The sequence below is a fragment of the Molothrus aeneus genome, chromosome 6 (genome assembly GCF_037042795.1).
Source record: "Molothrus aeneus isolate 106 chromosome 6, BPBGC_Maene_1.0, whole genome shotgun sequence".
Classification (NCBI taxonomy): Eukaryota; Metazoa; Chordata; class Aves; order Passeriformes; family Icteridae; genus Molothrus; species Molothrus aeneus.
Genome location: NC_089651.1, coordinates 9,669,843 through 9,689,842, shown reverse-complemented (window position 1 = coordinate 9,689,842; position 20,000 = coordinate 9,669,843). Strand labels below are relative to the sequence as shown.

At 56.8% G+C, this 20,000-nt stretch overlaps 2 protein-coding genes across 2 annotated transcripts; one reads left to right on the top strand and one right to left on the bottom strand.

Annotated features, from left to right (window-relative positions):
• Window positions 1-225: 225 nt before the first annotated feature.
• On the top strand, window positions 226-13,997 carry INCENP (inner centromere protein). The gene is made up of 18 exons (XM_066552074.1): window positions 226-398; window positions 481-591; window positions 1,085-1,800; window positions 3,131-3,182; window positions 3,338-3,371; window positions 4,745-4,823; window positions 5,290-5,341; window positions 5,826-5,943; window positions 6,027-6,161; window positions 8,045-8,154; window positions 8,503-8,623; window positions 9,276-9,404; window positions 9,601-9,770; window positions 10,028-10,118; window positions 10,629-10,742; window positions 11,857-12,016; window positions 12,466-12,681; window positions 12,879-13,997. The coding sequence occupies exons 1-17, from the start codon at window positions 226-228 to the stop codon at window positions 12,678-12,680; spliced, it is 2,580 nt and encodes an 859-aa protein (XP_066408171.1). The 3' UTR covers window position 12,681; window positions 12,879-13,997.
• Window positions 13,998-14,356: 359 nt separating this feature from the next.
• VPS51 (VPS51 subunit of GARP complex) lies at window positions 14,357-19,537 on the bottom strand. The gene is made up of 10 exons (XM_066551840.1): window positions 19,323-19,537; window positions 18,639-18,768; window positions 18,199-18,345; window positions 17,827-18,043; window positions 16,962-17,691; window positions 16,570-16,788; window positions 16,059-16,280; window positions 15,773-15,894; window positions 15,234-15,321; window positions 14,357-14,892 (listed from the first exon to the last, which is right to left on the bottom strand). The coding sequence occupies exons 1-10, from the start codon at window positions 19,533-19,535 to the stop codon at window positions 14,632-14,634; spliced, it is 2,349 nt and encodes a 782-aa protein (XP_066407937.1). The 5' UTR covers window positions 19,536-19,537; the 3' UTR covers window positions 14,357-14,631.
• Between the last annotated feature and the right edge of the window lie 463 nt (window positions 19,538-20,000).

The window sequence follows — 20,000 nt, the reverse complement described above, 5'->3', positions numbered from 1 at the left end:
AAAGAAGCCGCCTGTGGATCCGCCTCCCCAAGCCCCGCCTCCGGAGCCGAGTCCTCCAGGAGCATAGAGATGGGCTAGCAGAGCGGCACCGAGTGCGAGCCCTTTCCTTGGCAGCCAATGGGAAGGACGGGCCGTGCGGGCGGCGGGCGATGATTGGCTGTGGTGGGAGGGCGGGGCCGTGTTTGAACGGCGTGCCGCGCGCGCGCGGCCGTTGGCGCTGTAGCGATGGCGGCGAAGGGGGCCGCGGCGGCAATGGGGTATGCGGAGCTCGCGGCGCGGACGATGGAGCTGCCCTCAGAGGGCGACCGGCGTCTGGCCCAGTTCCTGCGGCAGGTGGACGAGACCGATATGGTGTGGCTGGATGAGATCTACGAGGAGGCGGTGAAGATGTTTGTCAGGTACTTGCATACCCCGCTAGGTCCCGGCCCCTACCGGCCACCCTTCGCGCTGGTCCCGCCTTGATCTCCCCTTCCTCTCTAGCAACTACAGCGAGGAGCTCGAGCTGATGCCCAAGACGCCGTCGCAGAAGAAACGGCAGCGGAGGAAGCGGTTGTCGGCCTTGCAGGAAGAGCAGGAGCCCGGCAGGAAGCGGTGAGGGGCTGCGGGAGCGGGGATGGGGGAGCTCCTGTGGAAAGGGGGAGCGCAGAGGGTGTCCTCGGGGCCTGGGGAAGGGAGGGAGCCCGTGTGAGACTGAACAGACCTGTTGCCAAGGGTTCTGGGAAACAATGCCCTCCACGGAGCATGTCCTGGTGATGCTCTGCTTTGTCCAGGGGGAGCTTCCCTTCCTTCATCCCGCTCTGGTCAGACCCTGTGTTTGGGGCACTGTCGGCTGAAAACATTGGATTTCGATTCTCACGAGAAGTGCTTTTATTGTTGCCTGGTTCTATGTCCCCGTGTCTCTGTCTATTATCTTTCTGCTTAAAGCCATTGCATCCTTTGATTGCCGTCTGTGTTAGCTGCTTTGTGCAGCTCTGTGTCTCCTGGGCCCATCCCAGGTGTTTGGCTCTATGCATGTGTGTGCATGGAACGACTCAGGGCTGTTCCCGACTCCTGTTCCCATCTCACCCACTGTTCCTGTGATCAGCCTCTCCAGGAGGAGGAATGGCAGCAGCAGACCTTCTGTGCGATCTTCTCAGCGACTCAAGAACAAAGAAAACCTGGAACTCAGCAGGGCTGAGGCCAAGGAAGACTCTCCACCACAGCGTGTGACACGGTCCCGGGCTGCAGCCTCTGCCATAAGCTCCAAGGTGGTTCCTGAGACCCCTACTGCCCTGCAGACAGCAGGGAAGGATCGCTGGGTGGAAGCTGACCACGTTGGTACTGCAGTGCCTCTCCAGAGGAGCGGGGCAAAGCCGGCAGAGCTGCTCCCCACGAGCTCAGGGAACGGCTCTCCCGAGGAACATGGTGCTCCCAAATCACCACTGGCGCCCACAGCCCCTGAGCTGGTGGTGCCCTGTACTCCCGAGCCACAGCCAGCCAGGGCAGCCAATGTCACCGTCATCCTGAGCCCAGGGGCTGGACTGAAGGAGGGGGATGGCTCCCCACGGGAACACAGCCGGGCTCAGGAGCCCTCCCAGGCCCTGAGGAGCAGCCCGGGGACTCCAACTGGCTCCAGGCTCAGCCGCCGCTCTGTGCGCCGGAGCCTGATGGGAAAACCCTCCCTGAGCCGCAGAACCTCCCTGGCAGAGAAATACTCCCTGGCCAGCAAGAGGGAGAGCATGATCCGGGCATCCACCGCCAGGGCAGCGGGCAAGAAGAGGGCGACTCAGAAGAGATCCGTGTCCTCCAGCTGTGTGGATGGTGAGCTTGGGTGTCATAGGGGGCATTCTGCTTCCTGGGTCTTCTGTGTGGGGGTGGCAGCTGATCTTCCTGGGCTAGACAGGCTGCAGTTCCTCATGGAAGTCCTCCCTGGCTTTCTGGAACCCCACTATGAGCATAGAAACCCAGGTAACTGACTTCAGCCTTGTAAATCACCTGGGAGATCAGCCTCAGTGTCTCTATTTCAGTGTAGCTGTAATCATTACTGTGATTTGCTGTGACAAGTTGTTAATCTTGGAATCCCAGGATGGTTTGGATTGGAATGACCCAGGTCATTCTAAGCCCCATCTAACCTGGCCTTGGATGCTTCCAGGAGCCACAGCTCCTCTGGTCTGCTGGTCTTCCCATTTCTGTGGGGACAGCTGGTAAAGCTGAGAAGGATTTGGGGAGCCAAAAGGGGTGATGGATTCTCCTAAAGCCCTTCCTGTTTCCTGCAAGGTGAAATTCCCACCAGTTCCCTTCTCCTTAGCTGGATCTGGCTCCTGGTTCTAGAGTTTGCTTGAGAAGGGAATTTTGAGGCTGGACTTTGTAGATTAAAAGTCTCCCACTATTTTACAGTTGGTGGCAGAGGCAGATTTAGTCTCATCTAAACTGCTGGTATTATTAAACAAAGAAGCTGGAGAGAGACTCTTCATCAGGAACTGGAGTGATAGGACAAGGGGAAATGGGTTCAAACTGAAAAAAGGGAAATTTAGATGGGATATATGGAAAGAAATCCTCTGTTTGAGGGAGGAGAGGTACTGGCATATGTTGATGGAGAAGCTGTGGCTGCCCCACCCCTGGAAGTGTCAAAGGCCAGGTTGGACAGGGCTTGGAGCAACCTGGGCTAGTGCAAGGTGTCCCTGTTCAAGGCAGGGGGTGGGACTGGATGAGCTTTAAGGTTCCTTCCCACCCCAACCAGTCTCTGATTGTTTGATTCTATGGTTATTAGTGGCAGGTCCTGGCTGTGACAGAGCTCCTGAGCTCCGTGCAGCAGAGCCAGCTGGAATGCTGGCGTGGGAAGCAGCATTCCCACTGTAAATGAGACTGGCTCTAACTGCTGTTGATGTCCAGTCAGGTCCTGCAGATAAGCCCAAGGCCTATTAATGCTAACTCATGGAATATCACCCTGAACTCATCCATAATTGAAAACTGCTTTCCTGCATTGGAACTGCTGGCCATGTTCCTGCAGTGCCACCTGGGTGTGCTCCCGTGCCCCACCCTGCCCCAGGGCAGGACAAACCCTTCTGCAGTGTCTGGAGCTCCTTGGCCCTCCAGATCCTTGGCTGCAGCCCAGCCTTACAGCTCAGGTGTGTTTTTTCCTCTCCCACAGCCTCCAGCTCCATAAGCGTGCCAGAGGGTGAGGAAACCGTTGTCAAAACTGGGTGAGAATGCTTTCAGTTATTTATTTATTATTTATCCTCACTACCCTGCTTGCAGGACTTTTTCACTGCTATTCTTGGTGTAAAATCCAAGTGGCTTCCCAGTTTCCTCAGTTTTGCTAAGCACAGCCCCTGTTGTCTTTCTTTTTTTTTCCTAGGCCTCCTCCTGGACCCTCCACCCCCTCCAAACTGGTAAGACTTGGACAGGAATTAAAAGCATTTCTGCCTGTGTGGATTTGGGAGAAAAATACGTGGAATTACAGCTTATTGGGAAATCTGGGAGCTCTGACTGTAGGTTGTCAGACTTTGTAACCTGTCCCCGTGGCAGTGAGTGAGGAAGGCACAGAGCATCTGGCTTAGAGGTGCACAAGCCCATCTGAGCCTTCGTGGTTCTGGTACTCAGACTAGGGAAAGTCTTAACCACAACATTTTAGAACCAGCAAAACTAAAACCAGCAAAGTTTTCTTTGGGAAATGAGCACATGTGACCCATGGCTTTGGGTGCAGGTGCTCTGTCAGAAGGGTGTTAGAGGCTTGGATGCTTGCCTAGACTTTACTCTGTCGTTTTCCTAAATCTCTTGAACTTGTTGCACATCATCCTGAGCCTGACCTCAGGGCTGAGTCCTGCTTGGCTCTTCCTTCTTAACCTCTTGCTAGAGATCATTGTGTGAAGATTCAGTCCCCAGTCTTTACAGATAAAAAACTTATAATTCAGGGAAGTTTGGTTCAGCTGGTGTCATGGTTTGCATGCTGTATTTTTAAAGCTTCTTTTCACCTTTTGGTCAGTCCTGCAGGTAGTTCAACACTTTTTAGTTTGGACACACATGGAAATTTGTGAATATTATTGAGGTCAACACCTTTCCCTCCACAACCCTCACCGAGGAAGTAACCCTGGCGTTATGTCAGTGTTTAGTCCAGAATAAATTTCAGTGAGCAGAGCCTGAATTAATGGAGCAGAGCAGTGACCTGAAAACAAGGAGAACTGTTATGAGTGTGCAGAAACTCAAAAAAAGTCAGTTTTTCTAGGCCCTGCAGAAGCAACTGGGGAGGATGGATTCTCCATCAATCCCTTTTCTTCTCTTCCCAGTGCAGCACTATGAAGTGCTGACCAGGAGGTAATGCTGGTGCTGCTAGGAGAGAGCAATTCAAGAACCACAGCCCATTATCCCAGCAGAGCCTAAGTGCAAAGGCAGAGCAGTGATGGGTATCCCATAACAAACAGATAAATCATGGAAATGAGCCATTTGCTGTCTCCAGGCTCCCCACTCGTCACTGCTCAGGGATATGGGCATGCTGGCTCTGGCCAGAGCTCCAGCAGCACAGATTTACAGCTTGGAAGGCTCCTGGCCTTAATAGTTGATGAGCTGGTTGAGTTTAAGCAGCTCAGATGCTCGTGTTAATGTCCCTGCCTCTCCTGGTGATGCAGCATCCAGGGCTTTGCCAAGAGCTGGTTTGGCATTCCCTGGTAGCGCTGCTGTCCGTACCCGTGTCAGAGCCACCCCACAATCTGAACCAGGAACAGTTTCCATGTGTGATACTCCTGAAACCCTTTTGCTTTTCCCACAGGAATCCCAAAACCCTCGGATGTCCCTTCGCTCCCACACAGTCAGCAAACACGGGCAGCCCCACGAGCAGAACAGCAGTGGTAATTCCAGAGGGTTTGGGGGCAGCACTTTGGGAAGTTATCATTTTGGGAGGCTGGCTGGGAAGCTGGAAAGATTGACTGGTTAATTTGAGAGCTCACTTTGAAAGATTAATTAATGTTTGATGAGCAGGGATTTGTTTCAGACAATTAGCAGTGAGAAAACTCTGTGCTGGAGTTATTTCCATCCTGGCAAGCACATGGAGATGGTTGTAATGAGGCTGGAGGGTTGTGGGAGGCCCAGTTGAGCTCTGTTGCTGAAGCTCTGCAGAACTCAGACAGCTTTAGGCAGCTCTGCTTTGCCTGGAGTTTCCAGGTGGGAACGGTGTCATGTGAGCCAGGTCCTGCTGTGCCCACTCCTGCAGGTGGTTTTGCTGTTCAGAGAGCTGCTACACCCCTTCTCTGCTGTCAAACCTGTGCTGGGGGGATTTTTCCTGCTAGAACTCACTGTGTAACTGTTCTCTTTCAGAAAACAACTTAAATAAGAATGGGGGGACCCTGGAGCCACCCCAGAGTGCCAGGTATGTCCTAGTTGGAAGTGTCTCAGGCAGGCTGTGGCCCTGTTCCAAACAGGTTCAGTGCTGGGATGTTGTTCACTGGCCTTTAGTATTTGTGAAACTTCTGCAAATAAGTTTTTCCTGCCTCCATGATTGTATGATTTAATTTTTATTTTCTATTGCATTAGGATTTTATTTATTGGCTAACTGTGCATGCAGAATCTTAGAATTACAGACTGATTTGGATTTGAAGGGACATTAAAGCCCATCCAGTGCCACCCTCTGCCCTAGGCAGGGACACCTTCAACTATCCCGGGTTGCTCCATGCCCCAACCAATCTGGCCTCGGACACTGCCAGGCGTGGGGCAGCCACAGCTTCCCTGGGTAACCTGTGCCAGGGCCTGCCCACACTGGAATCTCTCTCAAGCCCCATGGCCCTTTCCAGCCCTGACTTGGAGGCATGAGGAGGATTTGCCTGGTGTGTCTCACAGCCTGTGCTGTCTCACAGGAGGAAGCCGAGCTACAAGAGAGCTGTGGATGAGCGCTACGACCACCAGCAGGCAGAGGAGGGAGGGCTGTCTCCTTTCAGGAAGAAGACCCCATCCCCAGTCCTCCCAGCCAGCAAGGTGAGATCCCTGTAACCCTGGAATGCCTCACCAAGACCCTTTTTTTACCCAGCCCCACTCACGCTTTGCTGTTCCTCCCACAGGTGGTGCGCCCGTTCAAAACGTTCCTGCACACTGTGCAGAAGAACCAGCTCCTCATGACACCAAGCTCTGTGGGGAGGAATGGAGTCATAAAATCCTTCATCAGGTACAACACCCCTCTCCAGGCTGATCCCAAGGTAAGAGGAGGCTCTGCTCTAAGGCAGTACACAGTGGTTTCATTAAGTGCCTAACTTAAAGCACAGCTATGAGAGGAGCTTTGCAACCCTTTTGAAACTGAGTGATTTGAAGGGCTTTGTTTACACGTAAATAAATAAAATTGTGGTTAGTCAGCTTACTGAAGAATTCCAGTTTGAACTCCAAGCTTTATTCCTGCATCATCCCCCTGAGCTATTGGCAAGTAACCGTCAGAGATGAAAACTGTGAAACAGAAATTGAGTGGATTGTGAATGTTGATATTGATATTGATAACTGAAGCCAGGTCTCATTTTCTAAGGTCTGGCCTGATCCCAGGTCTCCTTTCTAGGACTTCTCTCATGAGTGAGATTGAGCAAATACCTCTTAAATTCAAACCTTGGAGGTTTTCCAAACCCTTGAGGCAGGAGAAAACATGAGGCTGTCCTGGTTGTGGGGCCACTCAGACGACTGCTGGTGTCCAGATCGAGCGGGCATCAGTATCACTGATGGATCCTGTTGGGACCAGCAGCACACCTTGGCTGGCTGCAGGCAGGTGCTCCTCCTGCACTACCCCAGGGAGCTTTCCAAGGCCCTGGTTTTCCAAGGCAGGAGCAGTTTAGGAGGGAGGGATTTGAGAGCTGATTCTAGACAAGGGTGTAGCTTCCTGGATTCACTCAGAGCTGCTCTGGAAGTCGTGTGCCAAGCAGGAATTGCTCATACTCATGATACCCAACAACACACCTGCAAAGTAGGCAGCTCTGGGGCTGGTTTCCCCTTGCAGGAGAGCTGAGAGGAAGAAAGAGGGGGGCAGGATGCAGGAATTGGTGTTCCTGCATCTAGCAGCCTAATGGCAGAGCTTCCTAGAGCTCTGCTCAGAGGCTGGCTGGCTGTGCTCCAGCAGGTCAGGGAAGGCCACTGGGAAGCAGTGAAAGACTCCAGCTTCAATCTCACTGGGCCCCTGCTGATGTTAGTGTCAATACTACAAAGGAGTTAATAGGATGAGAAAAGAGTCTTGTGGCTAGAGAGTGCTTCCTCTGCTGCTGTCAGTTTGTGGAATGATTTAGGTTTCATTCCAGTGCAGGCAGCTCCCCCTCGGGAGATTTTCCATGTGGGAGCTAAACATAACTGAATAGCAGCAGAGCAATAAGATATAATTGTTAGTTTTATATTAACCAGTTTGGATGCACCAAACAGCATGGAGCCCAGTGTAAGAATTCCCATGGATAATGCCCGTGCAGATCTGTGGGTTTGTGCTGAGACCAGGCCTGCTTTGGCATGGAGTGGGTTGATGTCAGTCCATTTGCTGTGGTTGTAGTGGTGGCTGGATCTCACTCCCCTGGCTGACAGTGTGCCTGGGCTGGGTCAGGAGAATGAGGAGAAAGCCCCTGGTTCTGGCTGCATGCCAGAGCAGGCTGGGAGCTCTGGGAGTGCTGGTGGTTCACCCCCAGAGCGAGCCTGGTGGGAGGTGCAGGCGCCAGCGGGAGCTCAAGGTGTTTCCTGGAGCACCATCTGTCCCTGCGCTCGCCGCAGGGAGCGGGAGCCGTGCCAGCCATTAGCGCTGCTTGGTGGCTCCTTTGCACCAAAAGAAAGCACGGGGCTGGCTGCCTGCAGTCCCTGAGGATGCTGCCTGGGCTTCCAGAGCTGTGTGTGCTCCTGTTTCAACACTCCAGCTTCTCCTCTTGCTCCCTGAGATTCACACCAGTGTTTTCCTTGCATATGTCCATTCATGACCAGGTCACAGGCTGCCTGAGCTCTGCTCCAGGGCTGTCACCATCCCCTATTCCTGCCTGCAGCTCCTCACTGTCATCTCTGGGCCCCTGCCCAAAGCAGCTGAGGTGGGATAGAGCTCTGGCCAGTGGGTACAATGACATTCAATTCCCCTCAGGAGAAAGAGAGGCAGAAGCTGGAGACTCTGCGGAAGAAGCAAGAAGCTGAGCAGCTGAGAAGGCAAAAGGTGGAGGAGGAGAGGAAACGGCGACTCGGAGAGGCGAAGCTGTGAGTAGATGTGGTCACACTGCTCTTGGCCACCTGTAGGTTCCTGTGTTCACGTGTTCTATCTTGCAGGAGCTGTGTAAGCAGCAGAAACTCCTGGGGACACAGGCAGTGTTTGTCCTTGGGGTATCCCTGGAATGCTGATATAAAGCATTGACTGTCCTTGCTGCCCACCGGTGCAGCTTTTTTGTTTTGAGTCCCCACTTTCTGACAGAGCTTAAACATGGCTGGTGCTTAAATGAATGTGGAATTTGGGCTGTTGAATTTCCTGCTGTGTCTCTTTGGCCTTGTGCTGAGCTGGGGGGAGCTCACCTGGCTGGAACACACTGGTGAGCCGGGCTGTGTCCTCAGGAAGCGCGAGGAACGCCTGCGCAAGGTGCTGCAAGCCCGGGAGCGGGCGGAGGAGATCGAGAAGGAGAGGAAGAAGAGGATCGAGCAGAAGATTGCGCTGTTTGATGAGAAGACCGAGAAGGTACAGCCCCTGCAGAGCTTATTTGGGACAGTCAGTAGCCACTGGGGCAGTTGGCATCACAGAAATGTGCTCTCTGGAAAGAGGGGTACGGAGGCTGCTTGGATTCCAGAGGCTGAACGAAAGAGTAGTTGAATAAAGAACTTTCCAGAGCCCTGATGATCCTAGGGACAGCCTTTCTCTGGCTATAGCAAGTGACAGCTGAACTCCTGTTTTTCCATAATCAGGAATCTAAATGGGCTTTATTAATGCTCTGGTAGATGGGAGAAGGACTTGCAGTAGATAAAGGTGGCCTAATTTGCTATTTGCTGCTTTTCCCATCTGACTAATAGCTAGCTGGACAGGGTAAAGCAAACATCCTTCCTCCAGAGCCTTCCTCAGATCCCAGACTTCCAGGCAATTTGTGCAGGGGCCTAGTAGTCATTTGTCTGCCTTAATTATCCCCAGCTGCCTGTCTGGTTGCATGGCTCTGAGGTTATATTCCAATGGTCAGCTCTTCCTGGGAAGATGCAAAACAAGGTCATTGCCCTAAATATGACCTTTTTAAAACAGAGCACAGGCCCCCTTGGTTGCTGAGGGAAAAGGAGGGAGGGTTTGCCCTGTGAGGGGTCCTGCTGTGCCATCCTACCTGAGACTGGGTCTGTGTGTGCTCCAGGTGAGGGAAGAAAGGCTGGCAGAGGAGAAGATCAAGAAGAGAGTGGCTGCCAGGAAAATGGAGGAAGCTGAGGCCCGGCGCAGACAAGAGGAGGAGGCCAGGAGACAAAGAGCTCTGCAGCAGGTTTGTGTGTGTGTGTGTGTCTGTTTCTGTCCCACAGGCAGAGCTGGACAGGGCATCCACCTGCCTTGGGCACTGGGAATTTACCCCCAGGATGTTTCCCTGCCATGTAGCGATGGGAATTTGGGTCAAGTGAGAGGTTCCTGGTGCTTCCCCTGGAGCCTGCTCCTGTCAGGTGAGTGACTCCTGCCTGTGCTTCCAGGAGGAGGAGGAACGGCGGCGCAGGGACCTGATGCAGAGGAAGAGGGAAGAGGAGCAGGAGCGTGCCCGGAGGATCGCTGAGCAGAGGCAGGCGGAGCAGGAGCGGGAGAGACAGCTGGCTGCAGAGAGAGAACTGGAGAGGAAGAGGGAGCAGGAGCGGATCCAGGCAGAAAAGTAAGGCAAAATCCCCATTTATATACCAAATTCTGGGATGGAGTTGATGGAGTTGAAACGCAGCCACAGCAGAGGGCAGGAGTGGAAGGCTGGAGCTGCAGTGACCTGGCAGCACAGCTCTCGGCCGCTGCTGGTGCTGAGCTGCCAAGGAGGAGCTCTGGGATGTCAGGGGTGTGGTGGGGAGTGCCTGAAGAGCTGTGAGCGCGGGAGGGCCCTGGTGTGGCTCTGGGAGTGAGGGCCTGTGCTGTGGTTCCCAGGCTCCGGGAGCAGCAGGAGAGGGCTGCCCGCCTGCAGAAGGAAGAAGCGGCTGCTAAGGAGCGGCTCCGGATGGAGATGGAGAAGAAGGAGGTGAGTGATTGATTTCTGAGATGGGATAGAGCCACACAGTCTGGCCTCAGCAGCTGTTGCTGTTGGAGCAGCTCTGCTGGGATGCTGTGGGGAGCCCTGAAGACCTACTGGGACACTTGTGAGCAGGAAGTCAGACCTGTGTGGCATGGTTATGGTACCTTGGGGAGACTTGGCCTCTAAAAATAGTAGTCTAGAAGGAGGCCAAGATCAGTAGCACAGACTTCTGCAGGTGGTCAGCTGGTTTCTGGCTTTTATAGCCCCAAGAAAAAGTCAGTAGCAAGTTTTGCAAGGTGGGAGGCCCTGGCTTTATCAGGGAAAGGCAGCTGATGCTCTGGCATGGGGTTCAGCGTGTTTGTGCCCTTCTGAGGAAGCTGCACCATGTCCCAAGTGCTCCTCAGCAGCACGAGGAGCAGCTGTAATGAGATGCTTGAATATTTTGCCTGCTACAAAGATGGTGGCTGGATTGGCAGTGTAGTCCCTAAGGGTAATCCTGTGGGTGTCACCTGGCAGAGGGAGCAGAAGATGCTGGCTGAGAAGAAGAGGCAGGAAGAAGAGCAGAAGAAACTGTCAGAGGAGCAAAAGGCCAAAGACAATGCCCGGGCACCACTCCAGGAGAACAAGGAGGTAACTGGGGATGGGTCCTTAGGGGTGACAGCAGAGTCCAGTCCCAGCACTGACCCACTCTTGCCTCGGGCAGTTCCACCCTCTGCTTTTATCTGCTTTTTCAATAACACAGGAATTCTTTAAATTCTAGTTATCTGGGGTTGACTGTGCATATTTCAATGACAGAGGGAAGGGAAGCAGGAGGGATTGGACAGGATTCCTGGCTGTGGGTAAGACAGCAAGTGTTGGAGCTGTCTTAAATGCCTCTTAAATACCGGAAGGACCTCAGGGGCAGAAAGCGCTGAAAGTTTTATTTCAGGTCAAATTTGGGAAGAGCCACAAGGTGGCAGCAGAGCCATATGGAATGGTGGTGGTTTGGCTCCGGAGAATCCTGCGGGTGTGCGTTCATGTCCTGAACATTGACAACAAACAGGAGGCTCTTGTCTCCTTGCAATGCTCAGAGTCTTAATCCTAAAGTGCAGGACCAGTGGGTGGGAGTTTATGTCACTGGACACAAAGCCATGAAGGAGGTCTCTGGTGGGGAAGGACAACCGTGTCCAACTCTCCAGAGACTCATTTACTGAATGAAAATAGAATTTCTGCTGAAAAATTCCAGTTGAAAAAACCTGAAATTTGCAGTTGAAGGTTTTCTCCTGCCCTTACACTTTCTGCCTGTGCAGCTCCCATTAGTGTGAGCTCAGTTTGGCTGAGCTGATGGGCAGGTTCTCTGTACAGCAATCAGCAGTTTTACATCATTAATCAAGCTCAGAAGTTGAGTTGCAGAGTGTTTAGGGCATGTGACTCTGCTCCAGCGACATAAAACCTCCAGCTAACCTTGGCTTGGCTGGAGTGGAGTTCTGTTCTATTAGACCCATTAGATTCATCTACTGCTGTGTGCTCATGCCACAGATGGCAAATTAATCAGCCAAATTAAACAGGAGAAGGCCATGCACAGCCATCATTGGGTCACAACTCTGGAACTTGGGTCAAGCTCTCGGGTCCAAACTTGAGAACTGCCAGACTCAGGGTTTGCTCTGAGGTGACAGAGCAGGAGGTGGGGGAAACAAGCTGGTCCTGCTGTAGCTTGGAGCCTGATGATGCTGCTGCATCCAACACCTGTGGAATTCCTTTCTAGAACTCCCCTGCCTGCAACTCGTACGAGATGACTCCTCAGAGCAGGAAGGAACTCAAGGTGCCTTTGACAAGCTCCAATGACTATGGGATGGACCTGAACAGCGACGACTCGACAGATGACGAGAGCCAGCCACGCAAGCCTGTCCCTGCCTGGGCCACTGGTATGTGTGTGGGGGGGATGTGGGGGGTCCTGTATGTCCAGGACCCCCAGCAGACTGTGGGAGCTGCTGTGGGGTTTTGCCCAGCTCCTCCTGCCTGGAGGAGTTTAAAGTACTCCAGCATGAAATGAGTCCTGCTGTGTCCAAGACTGGACAGGGTCTTGGAGCAACCTGGTCTAGCGGAACGTGTCCCTGCCCATGGCCGGGTGTTGGAACTTAGATGAGTTTTAAAATCCCTTCCAACCCAAACCATTCCATGATTCTATGTGGAATGTGGAATCAGGGGCTCCTCCGCTACTTGGGGATCTTGTCACAACATGATGGGGGACAAATACCCAGCTAAGCTGCCTTGGGGTGGTGAGAGATGAGCAGAGCGGGGACACGCCGCATACAACAGCCTACACAGCGATCCCAATGAACAAAATTAACACAGCCCTCCTCTGTTCCTGCAGGGAATCTGCTCAGCCAGGCTGTGATCCGGCAGTACTACAACCCCCCTGACGTGGACGCGCTGTTTGGGGCCATCCCCAGCCCCAAGCTGGAGGACATCTTCTACAAGAACAAGCCCCGCTACTTCAAGCGCACCAGCTCAGCTGTGTGGCATTCCCCGCCCTCCGTGGCGGCCAAGCCAGCCCTGGGGTTGCCCTGCGGCCTCAAGAAGCCCTGAGGTGAGCACAGGTGTGCAGCAGGTGTGCCTTCCTGTCTCCAGGTGAGGAAGGAGTCACTCTTCACTTTAATATTTAGGTTCTAGCATTGAATAAATGGCAGCTTTTCCTGGGTTCCTGCGCCTCGGTTGGCGGGGCCAGTTTCTGTCAGGGCAAGCCACGAGGTGCTGCCCCAGGAAGTGTCTCTCTCGTACCCTTAGCTTGGAGCTGGCATGGACTCAGACCTTCAGCGGGTGAGAGGTGTCACCTGAAGCTGCGGGATCCCCCCCTCTCTGTCACACAGGCCTGGCAGGCCCTGCCATTCCTCAGTTGTACGTCTGTGCTGCCCTCGAGGTCAGTGACAGCCAGGGACCACTGCACCAGGGCACAGTCTGGCCTGCTCCACTGCTCTTCTCAGGAAGGTGTTCCCAGGTGTGCTCTTCATCTCTTCCAATCCCAAAGGGATTTGTCGCTCTGTCCCCACCTGTGTGGTGGTGTCCATCAGCTGGGCACGGCTGACGTTGGCACAGCTGTGGCAGGAACACCGTGAGGGTCTCAGTGACGTTCTGCCAGCTGTGGAGAGAGGTGACCAAGGTGTGACCATGTCCCCGAGGACCCGCAAGTGTGTGAGCCAGCTCTAGGCCTTGATAGGAGAAACTCTGCAAGGGTTTTGGCAGATTTTTTTTGTTTCTCAGTGAAATTCAATCTGTGAGGCCAGATGGGATTTGAGAGGATGTTTTTAACCTTAATCCCTCTTATTCACCCTTGGCTGTGGCTCAGCATCAGCTCGTTGTCTCGGCCTGTTTAGCACTTCCTGTTCAGTGAGCCACTGCTAACCAGACTCTGGCCAACCCAATTTCATTGAACCAAAAATTCCAGCTCAGCCTTCCCATTCCAGGAGTCTGTGGTGGTTTAGTCATTCCTTCTGCACCCAGCCCAGCCCTGCAATCCCCCTGTAGATACTGTGCTTTGTGTGAGGGGACATGATCCTGTCTGTGTGTCTGTAGCCAACGCACTGTTTGCCAGCAGATGTTCTTCAAAAGAAAAGAAATATTAAATTTTGGTTTTAAATTAAATAAAAAAAAAAGTTTTGTATTTCAATACACTAGTGTCTGTATGGTGGGGCTGCTCTGTATGTGCAGATCTGTATCTGTGGAGTGTCTGTGCTGCTAGGGTTGCTCTGTAGATCCAGGTCTGGCTATTGCTGTCTGTACCCATGGAGTGCCTGTGTTTCCATTGGCTGTCCTGTGCATCCAGGTCTGCATCCGTGTGACTGCGATTTCTTGTACAAAAGCTTCTGAGTTGGCCAAACACTGTTGGATAAAGTGAGTTTAATCATCTCTGGGCTCCTCTCGGCTTTTTGTTACAGAAATCGAGGGTTTGGAGTCTCTTTTGTGCTGATTCCTTGAGGCAAGAATGTCCTATCTGGGGAGAACTTCTGATCTCCTATGGAAGATCTTAGTCCCTGTGGGTTCCCCAGCACTTTGTAGCATCCATGGAGACTTTTGATTTAAAAATCAATTTTGAATTTTGGAGGCTGATTTTTAAAGTTTGGGACCCTCATGGCTGTGGGTCCATTGGGGACATTGCCCAGTGCCCAGCCCCTGTCCCTGTGCTGTCAGCCCAGCTGCAGGTGTGACCCCACTGTGTGCAGGGCCAGCTCCCACCCCCCAGGCACAGACAGGGACACAACACCCAATTCAACTCACACATAATTTATTAGTGACAAAGGGGCTGTCTCCAGGCACAAGGGGATGTCACCAGGGTGAGGGGATGACACTGTGTCACTGGGCTGGGGAAGCAGTGGGGAAGGGGGGTTTGAACAACATGGTGTGACAAGGACATCCTTGTGAGGACACTCATGTTTGGAAGGACACACAGAGTGCCCTCACGTATGTGCAGGGACTCAGAGGGCCCAGGTCTGTCCCCAGAAGTGTAACAGGCCCCGGGTGCGGCACGTCCCTGTCCCTGATCCTACCCACGCTCGCAGATGAGCTCAACCACGCTGTGCTCCATGGGGACGGGGTCGAGGCAGCGGTGGGCGGCGCTGGCGGCCACCTCGTCCAGCAGCCCCTGCACCACGCGCTCGTCAGAGGCGAAGCGCCACAGGTAGAGCTGCAGGTAGTGCCCGTCCACCTGCACCTGCTGCAGCCCGAAGCGCCCCAGTGTGCGCAGCCGCACGCACTCCAGCAGCGTCTTCAGGCTGATCTTGATGATCCCCGTCAGCACTGACACCTGTGGCAGGGGACAGCGGGGACATGGGACACGCAGGCGCAGGAATAGTGTCCACATGGGATGTTGGGCCCTTGTCCTGGCTGCCTCTCCCCAGGGAAGTCCTGAGCACGGGGACATGTGGCACATGGACACCCTTGGCCTGGTCGCTACACTGATCCCACAGTGATCCCACTCCTCCCCACAGAGTCCCAGGGCAGGGGACACTGGGGCCACCCTTGTCCTGGACATCAGCTCCCAGCAACTCCTGAGCCCTGACACTAGGGGCACGTGCCAGTGGGAATGTGGGCACTTTGGGACCTCTGGGGATGTTTAGGGACATGGTGGTGTCCCCATGACCTCACCTTGTTGAACTCAACAGGGCTGAAGATGTCAATGCGCTCAGAGAAAAGCTTCTGGATGTTGCTGAGCAGGTGGGTGTCCATGGGGGCACTGAGGACATGGACACAGGGACAGTCAGGGACTTGACAGAGCCAGGGATGTGGGGACAGGGACACAGGGACTGTTAGGGGCCATGGAGAGGGTCAGAGGATGCAGGGATGCTTTTGGGGACAGAAAGGCAGGGGAATGTGAGGATGGTTCCAGGACATGGGGGGACAAGACAAGTGAAGGACACAAGGATGATGGGGATCACCAGGGGATTCTGGGACAGTTGTAAGAACACAGGGATTGTTGGGACAAACAGGGATTGTGATTAGGACAGTCTGGCGATATGGGGACAGCTAAGGGCTGTCAAGACAGCCTGGGACAGTCTGGGATCGTGAAGAGGGTGACAGGGGACATGCACTGGATACTCAAGGAGTGACAGGGAGCCCAAGGGTGCCTGGGTGGCCCAGGCAGTGACACAGGGAGCCCAGGGTGACCCAGGGGTGGCGGGGCTGACCTGGGGGTGTAGCTGGGGGCATAGCGGCCGGGTGCCCGGGAGCTGCTGTAGACGGAGAAGGCCCGCCGGCTGGAATCGCTGCTCTGCGCCCGCCTCACCCCCTCCTCGAAGAGCTGCCCCACCTGTGGGTGGCACCACACCCTCAGCACCCACAACCCCCTCCTGGGGCCCCCCAAACCACCCAGCATCCTTCCAAGTCTCTGCGAGCCTCCCACACCCTTCCAGAATCCCCAGAGGGCCACACACAAGGACCTTGGGCAACCCCTCAGCCGGGGTGTCGGCCGACCTGCACGTCGATGGCGGTGATGTCCTCCACCACGCGCTTCATGACGGCGCGCACGTTGCGCGGCTCCACGGTGCCCAGCCAGTCGCGCGTCTCGACGCTCTTGCGCAGCATCTGCGCCACGGCCGCGCCCTGCACCTGCACGTAGTGATCCAGCAGCCGCTGCGCCGCTGCCCGCGCCTCCGCACACAGCGCCGGCCCCGGCGTCACCGCTGGCCCCGAGTCCTGGGGACACAGAGGCAGCATCAGCCCCGCACCTCCTCTGCTGCACTGCCACCGCTGGCAACAGGAGGGGCGTGGGGACACGTGGAGATGCCTGCCCTCCCTGTGAGTCTACATCTGATATGCTGGGGGCACAGGGACATTGGGGACAGGTGGGACATTCTGCCTGAAGCAGCATCACTGCTGCTCTTACAGGTCCTTAGGGCTTCAGGGGCTCTTGAGGCCATACAGAACCCCCCTGAAAATCCCTTGGGGACATGCAGGATCCCCTTAGGGCCATTTAGAGGCTCACCTGGGGCGGGAACTGCTCATCAGTGAGGGTGAGGATGTAGCTGATGGTGGAGTTCTCGTAGTCCAAGCAGAGACGGGCGAGGAGCAGCAGCAGGGCCGGGGGGGCAGCGGGAGCTCCCCGCTCAGCCGGGCCATCAGCGAAGCCACGGGCGGTGCGGCACAGCCAGCGCACGAAGGCCACCACCAGTCCCTCACGCACTGCTGTCACACAGAACTCCCCCTGTGCCACAAATGGGGGGGCGGATCACACCCCAAAACTGGCCTGTATGGGCTCCAAACCACCCTGTATGACCCCCAACCTACCCTGTGCCACAGATTGCTCCAGTGACCCCTAAAATTCCCCATGGCCTCTCATCCTGTCCCTCCAAAGCACCCCACCCTGTGTTACCTCACCTTGAAGTAGGGCAGGCTGGCGAAGGCGACATCCCTGGCGGTGAAGAGCTGCACGTAGGCCAGCACGGCCTTGAGCTGGCCCAGCACGGAGGCGGCCAGCGTGGCCAGCAGGTCGGGCAGGCCAGGTCCCTCCTTGCCGGGGGGCCGAGGGGCAGCCAGCGCCTGGCGCACGTCACCCAGGCAGCCCAGGAAGAAGGTCTGCAGGGCGCGCAGGTAGCGGTCGACGCGCTCGCGGGCGGCCCGGGCCACCAGCGCGGCGGCGGCGTCAGCGCCCGCGGGCAGCAGCTCCAGCAGCGCGCGCAGCCGGCGGTGGAAGCGGTCGAGCGCCCGCACCAGCAGGGACGTGTCGCCCAGGCCACGCTCCAGCGCCAGCCGCCGCTCCAGCAGCGCGAAGTAGCGGGTGGCCAGCGCGGCGGCGAAGGGCTCCAGGCGCCCCGTGTCCCCGCCGAAGAGCGCGCGGTACGAGCCGGCCAGCTGGCACAGCGTGCCCACGAAGGCTGAGCTGCCGCGGTCCACGAAGTCCAGGATGTCGGAGGCGGGTGGCGGCGGCGTGGTGGCCGTGCCCGAGGGGTCGGCCGCGGGCAGCTCGGCCTCCAGCGCCGCCAGCTCGGCCTCGAGGCGCGCGCCTGCCTGGCTCAGGAACTCCTCGCTCAGCTCCTCGGCAGGCTCCTCCAGCTGCAGCAGCATCTCCACGCACTCGGTGAGTTCCTTGGGGTCCAGCGTCTCCTCCCTGGTGGCCAGGAGAGTTAACAGCAGCACGGCAGAAAACGGAATAAGCAATAGGAGTCATCACCAGGCTCTGGAGTGAGCACCCCCAAACCCGCATTTCCCAGTGCTGCCCACAGCAGGCTCTGGGTGAACGCACCGGAGGCGTGTGCGGAGGCGCTGGGCCAGCTCAGCCATGATGGCGTGGCTCTCGTCCTCGATGGCGCGGAAGGAGGGCAGGTGCCGGTAGTGGCGCAGCACGGCCCTGGCACGGGCGTGGCAGCGCAGGGCCCGCGCCGGCTCCGTGCCCGCCCAGCGCCGCAGCCGCCCCGGCACCTCCACCAGCGCCTGCAGCTTCCGCAGCAGTGCCTGCACCCCTGCAGGGACACGGCGTCAGCGGGGGGGGACATAGCGGGAGCAGCATGAGGCACAGCTGTGGGACCATGTGCCGGATCTCTACCCCACAGATCTGCCCCTCTGCCCCACACAATTCACCCCAATAAATGTGCCCCCGGATGGCCCCGCTCCATACCGGCCAGCTGGGCGCCGCGGCGGTGCCGGTCCTGCAGCGCGGCGCTGACACGGGCGCTCGAGGCGCTGATGGCCGCCATGTTGGCCGCCAGGTCGTCCATCTCTGCCTCCATGTGCCGGAAATCCACCTTCATCTTCCGGATGGTGTCTGGGGAACAAGAGCCAAGTGCCAGGTCCCTCGGCTGCCTGGGACCCCCCCAGCCCGCCCAGGATTAACACACCACAGCCATAACCCCCCAGAGAAGGCTGGTTACTGCCATGGCTGTCAGTGGTCCCCAGAGTGAACCACCACACACCCCAGGACAGCTTACCAGTGCTGCCAGAGGGAACACCCCCAAACTCCCATTTCCCAGTGCTGCCATCAGTAGGCTCCAGAGTGGACCCTCCCAAATCCCCGTTTCCGATTGGTGCCATCAGCAGGCTCCAGAGGGAATAGCTCACCAGTGGCAGAGATGAACTTGTTGTAGTTCTCATAGAGCAGGGTCTGCATGTCGCTGTCCAGGGCACGGATCTCCCGGCTCAGTGCGGCCTCACGGGCCAGGAGCTGCCCCAGGGGACACTCGCTGCGCACCTGAGGGGACAACGGATACACACCTGCCTCCACTGCCCCCTCCGGAGCCCCCCAGCTGAGATCAACTGTCCTCCATAGTACATCTGAGACCCTCCCCTGCCCTGCAGGATCCCTGACTGTCCCCCTTGGATTCCTCCCGGGATATGGAAGTGTTCCCCAGGAGCCTCTCCTGCCCCGCAGGATTCCTGACTGTCCCCCCTGGATTCCTCCCGGGATATGGAAGTGTTCCCCAGGAGCCTCTCCTGCCCTGCAGGGCTGCCCCCCACGCAGTGCTAACTGTCCCGATGCAGCTGCTGCCAAGCCCCTCAGCACCATTCCCGCACGGAATCAGTGTCCCCAGGGAAGCATATCCATAAAGTGCTCGAACAGGCCCTTTCTGAGATCCCCTCAGGATCCTCGGGCCCCGAAGGTTCTGGGGACGCTGCGGTCCTGCCCCGCCAGAGTCGGGGCCACCCATCGAGATCTCTCGTGACGTGGTCCCGCGGGGACCTCCCGGGGCCCCTCGGAGCCGTCGCCAAGGTGGCGGTGCCCGCGGGAGGGGTCTTCGTGCCCACCTTGGTCATGAACACCTCCGGGTCGAAGTGGGGCCCGTTGATGTCAGTGGGGTCCGGGGGCGCCTCGGCCGCCTCGGCAGTGGACGGGCCATAGTAGCGCTGGAGCGGCCCGTGGGGACGCCGCCACCCGCCGCCCCCGGTGCTGCCGCCGGTGGCCTCGGGGCTGCCTGCGGCCCCGCTCCCGGCCCCGCTCCCCGCTGTCGCCGCCGCCATCGCGCCGCCGCTTCCGCCCCAGCAGCCACTTCCGGCTTGTCCCTTACGCAACTTCCGATGCGACACCCCGTTGCCATGGCGACGGGACAGTGAGGCCGAACGTGGCGGGGCCCAGTCACCGGGCCCTGGGGCGGCTGCCATGGGGACGGAGCCGGCGCGGCCCGTGTCCTGCCGCGCCATGGGGACAAGGACTGCCGTGAGGACTCAGACATGGGTGGAGACACAGACCCTCGAAGGGTGAGAGGCCGCTGGCTCCCCAGCCTGGGGCCCGTGTCTCTCACCGTCCATTTTCACCGCTGTCCATCTGTCCACAGGCCTCCCCAGTGTCCCTATGAGTCCCCGGGAGTCCCCCACCCCACCTGAGGGTCCCGCTCCAGCCCCGGGGTGGCTCTGGGTGACGCTGGAGTTGGGCTGTGAGGCCGCAGGTACAACCAGGAAATCGACCTTGCACAAGGAACAAACACC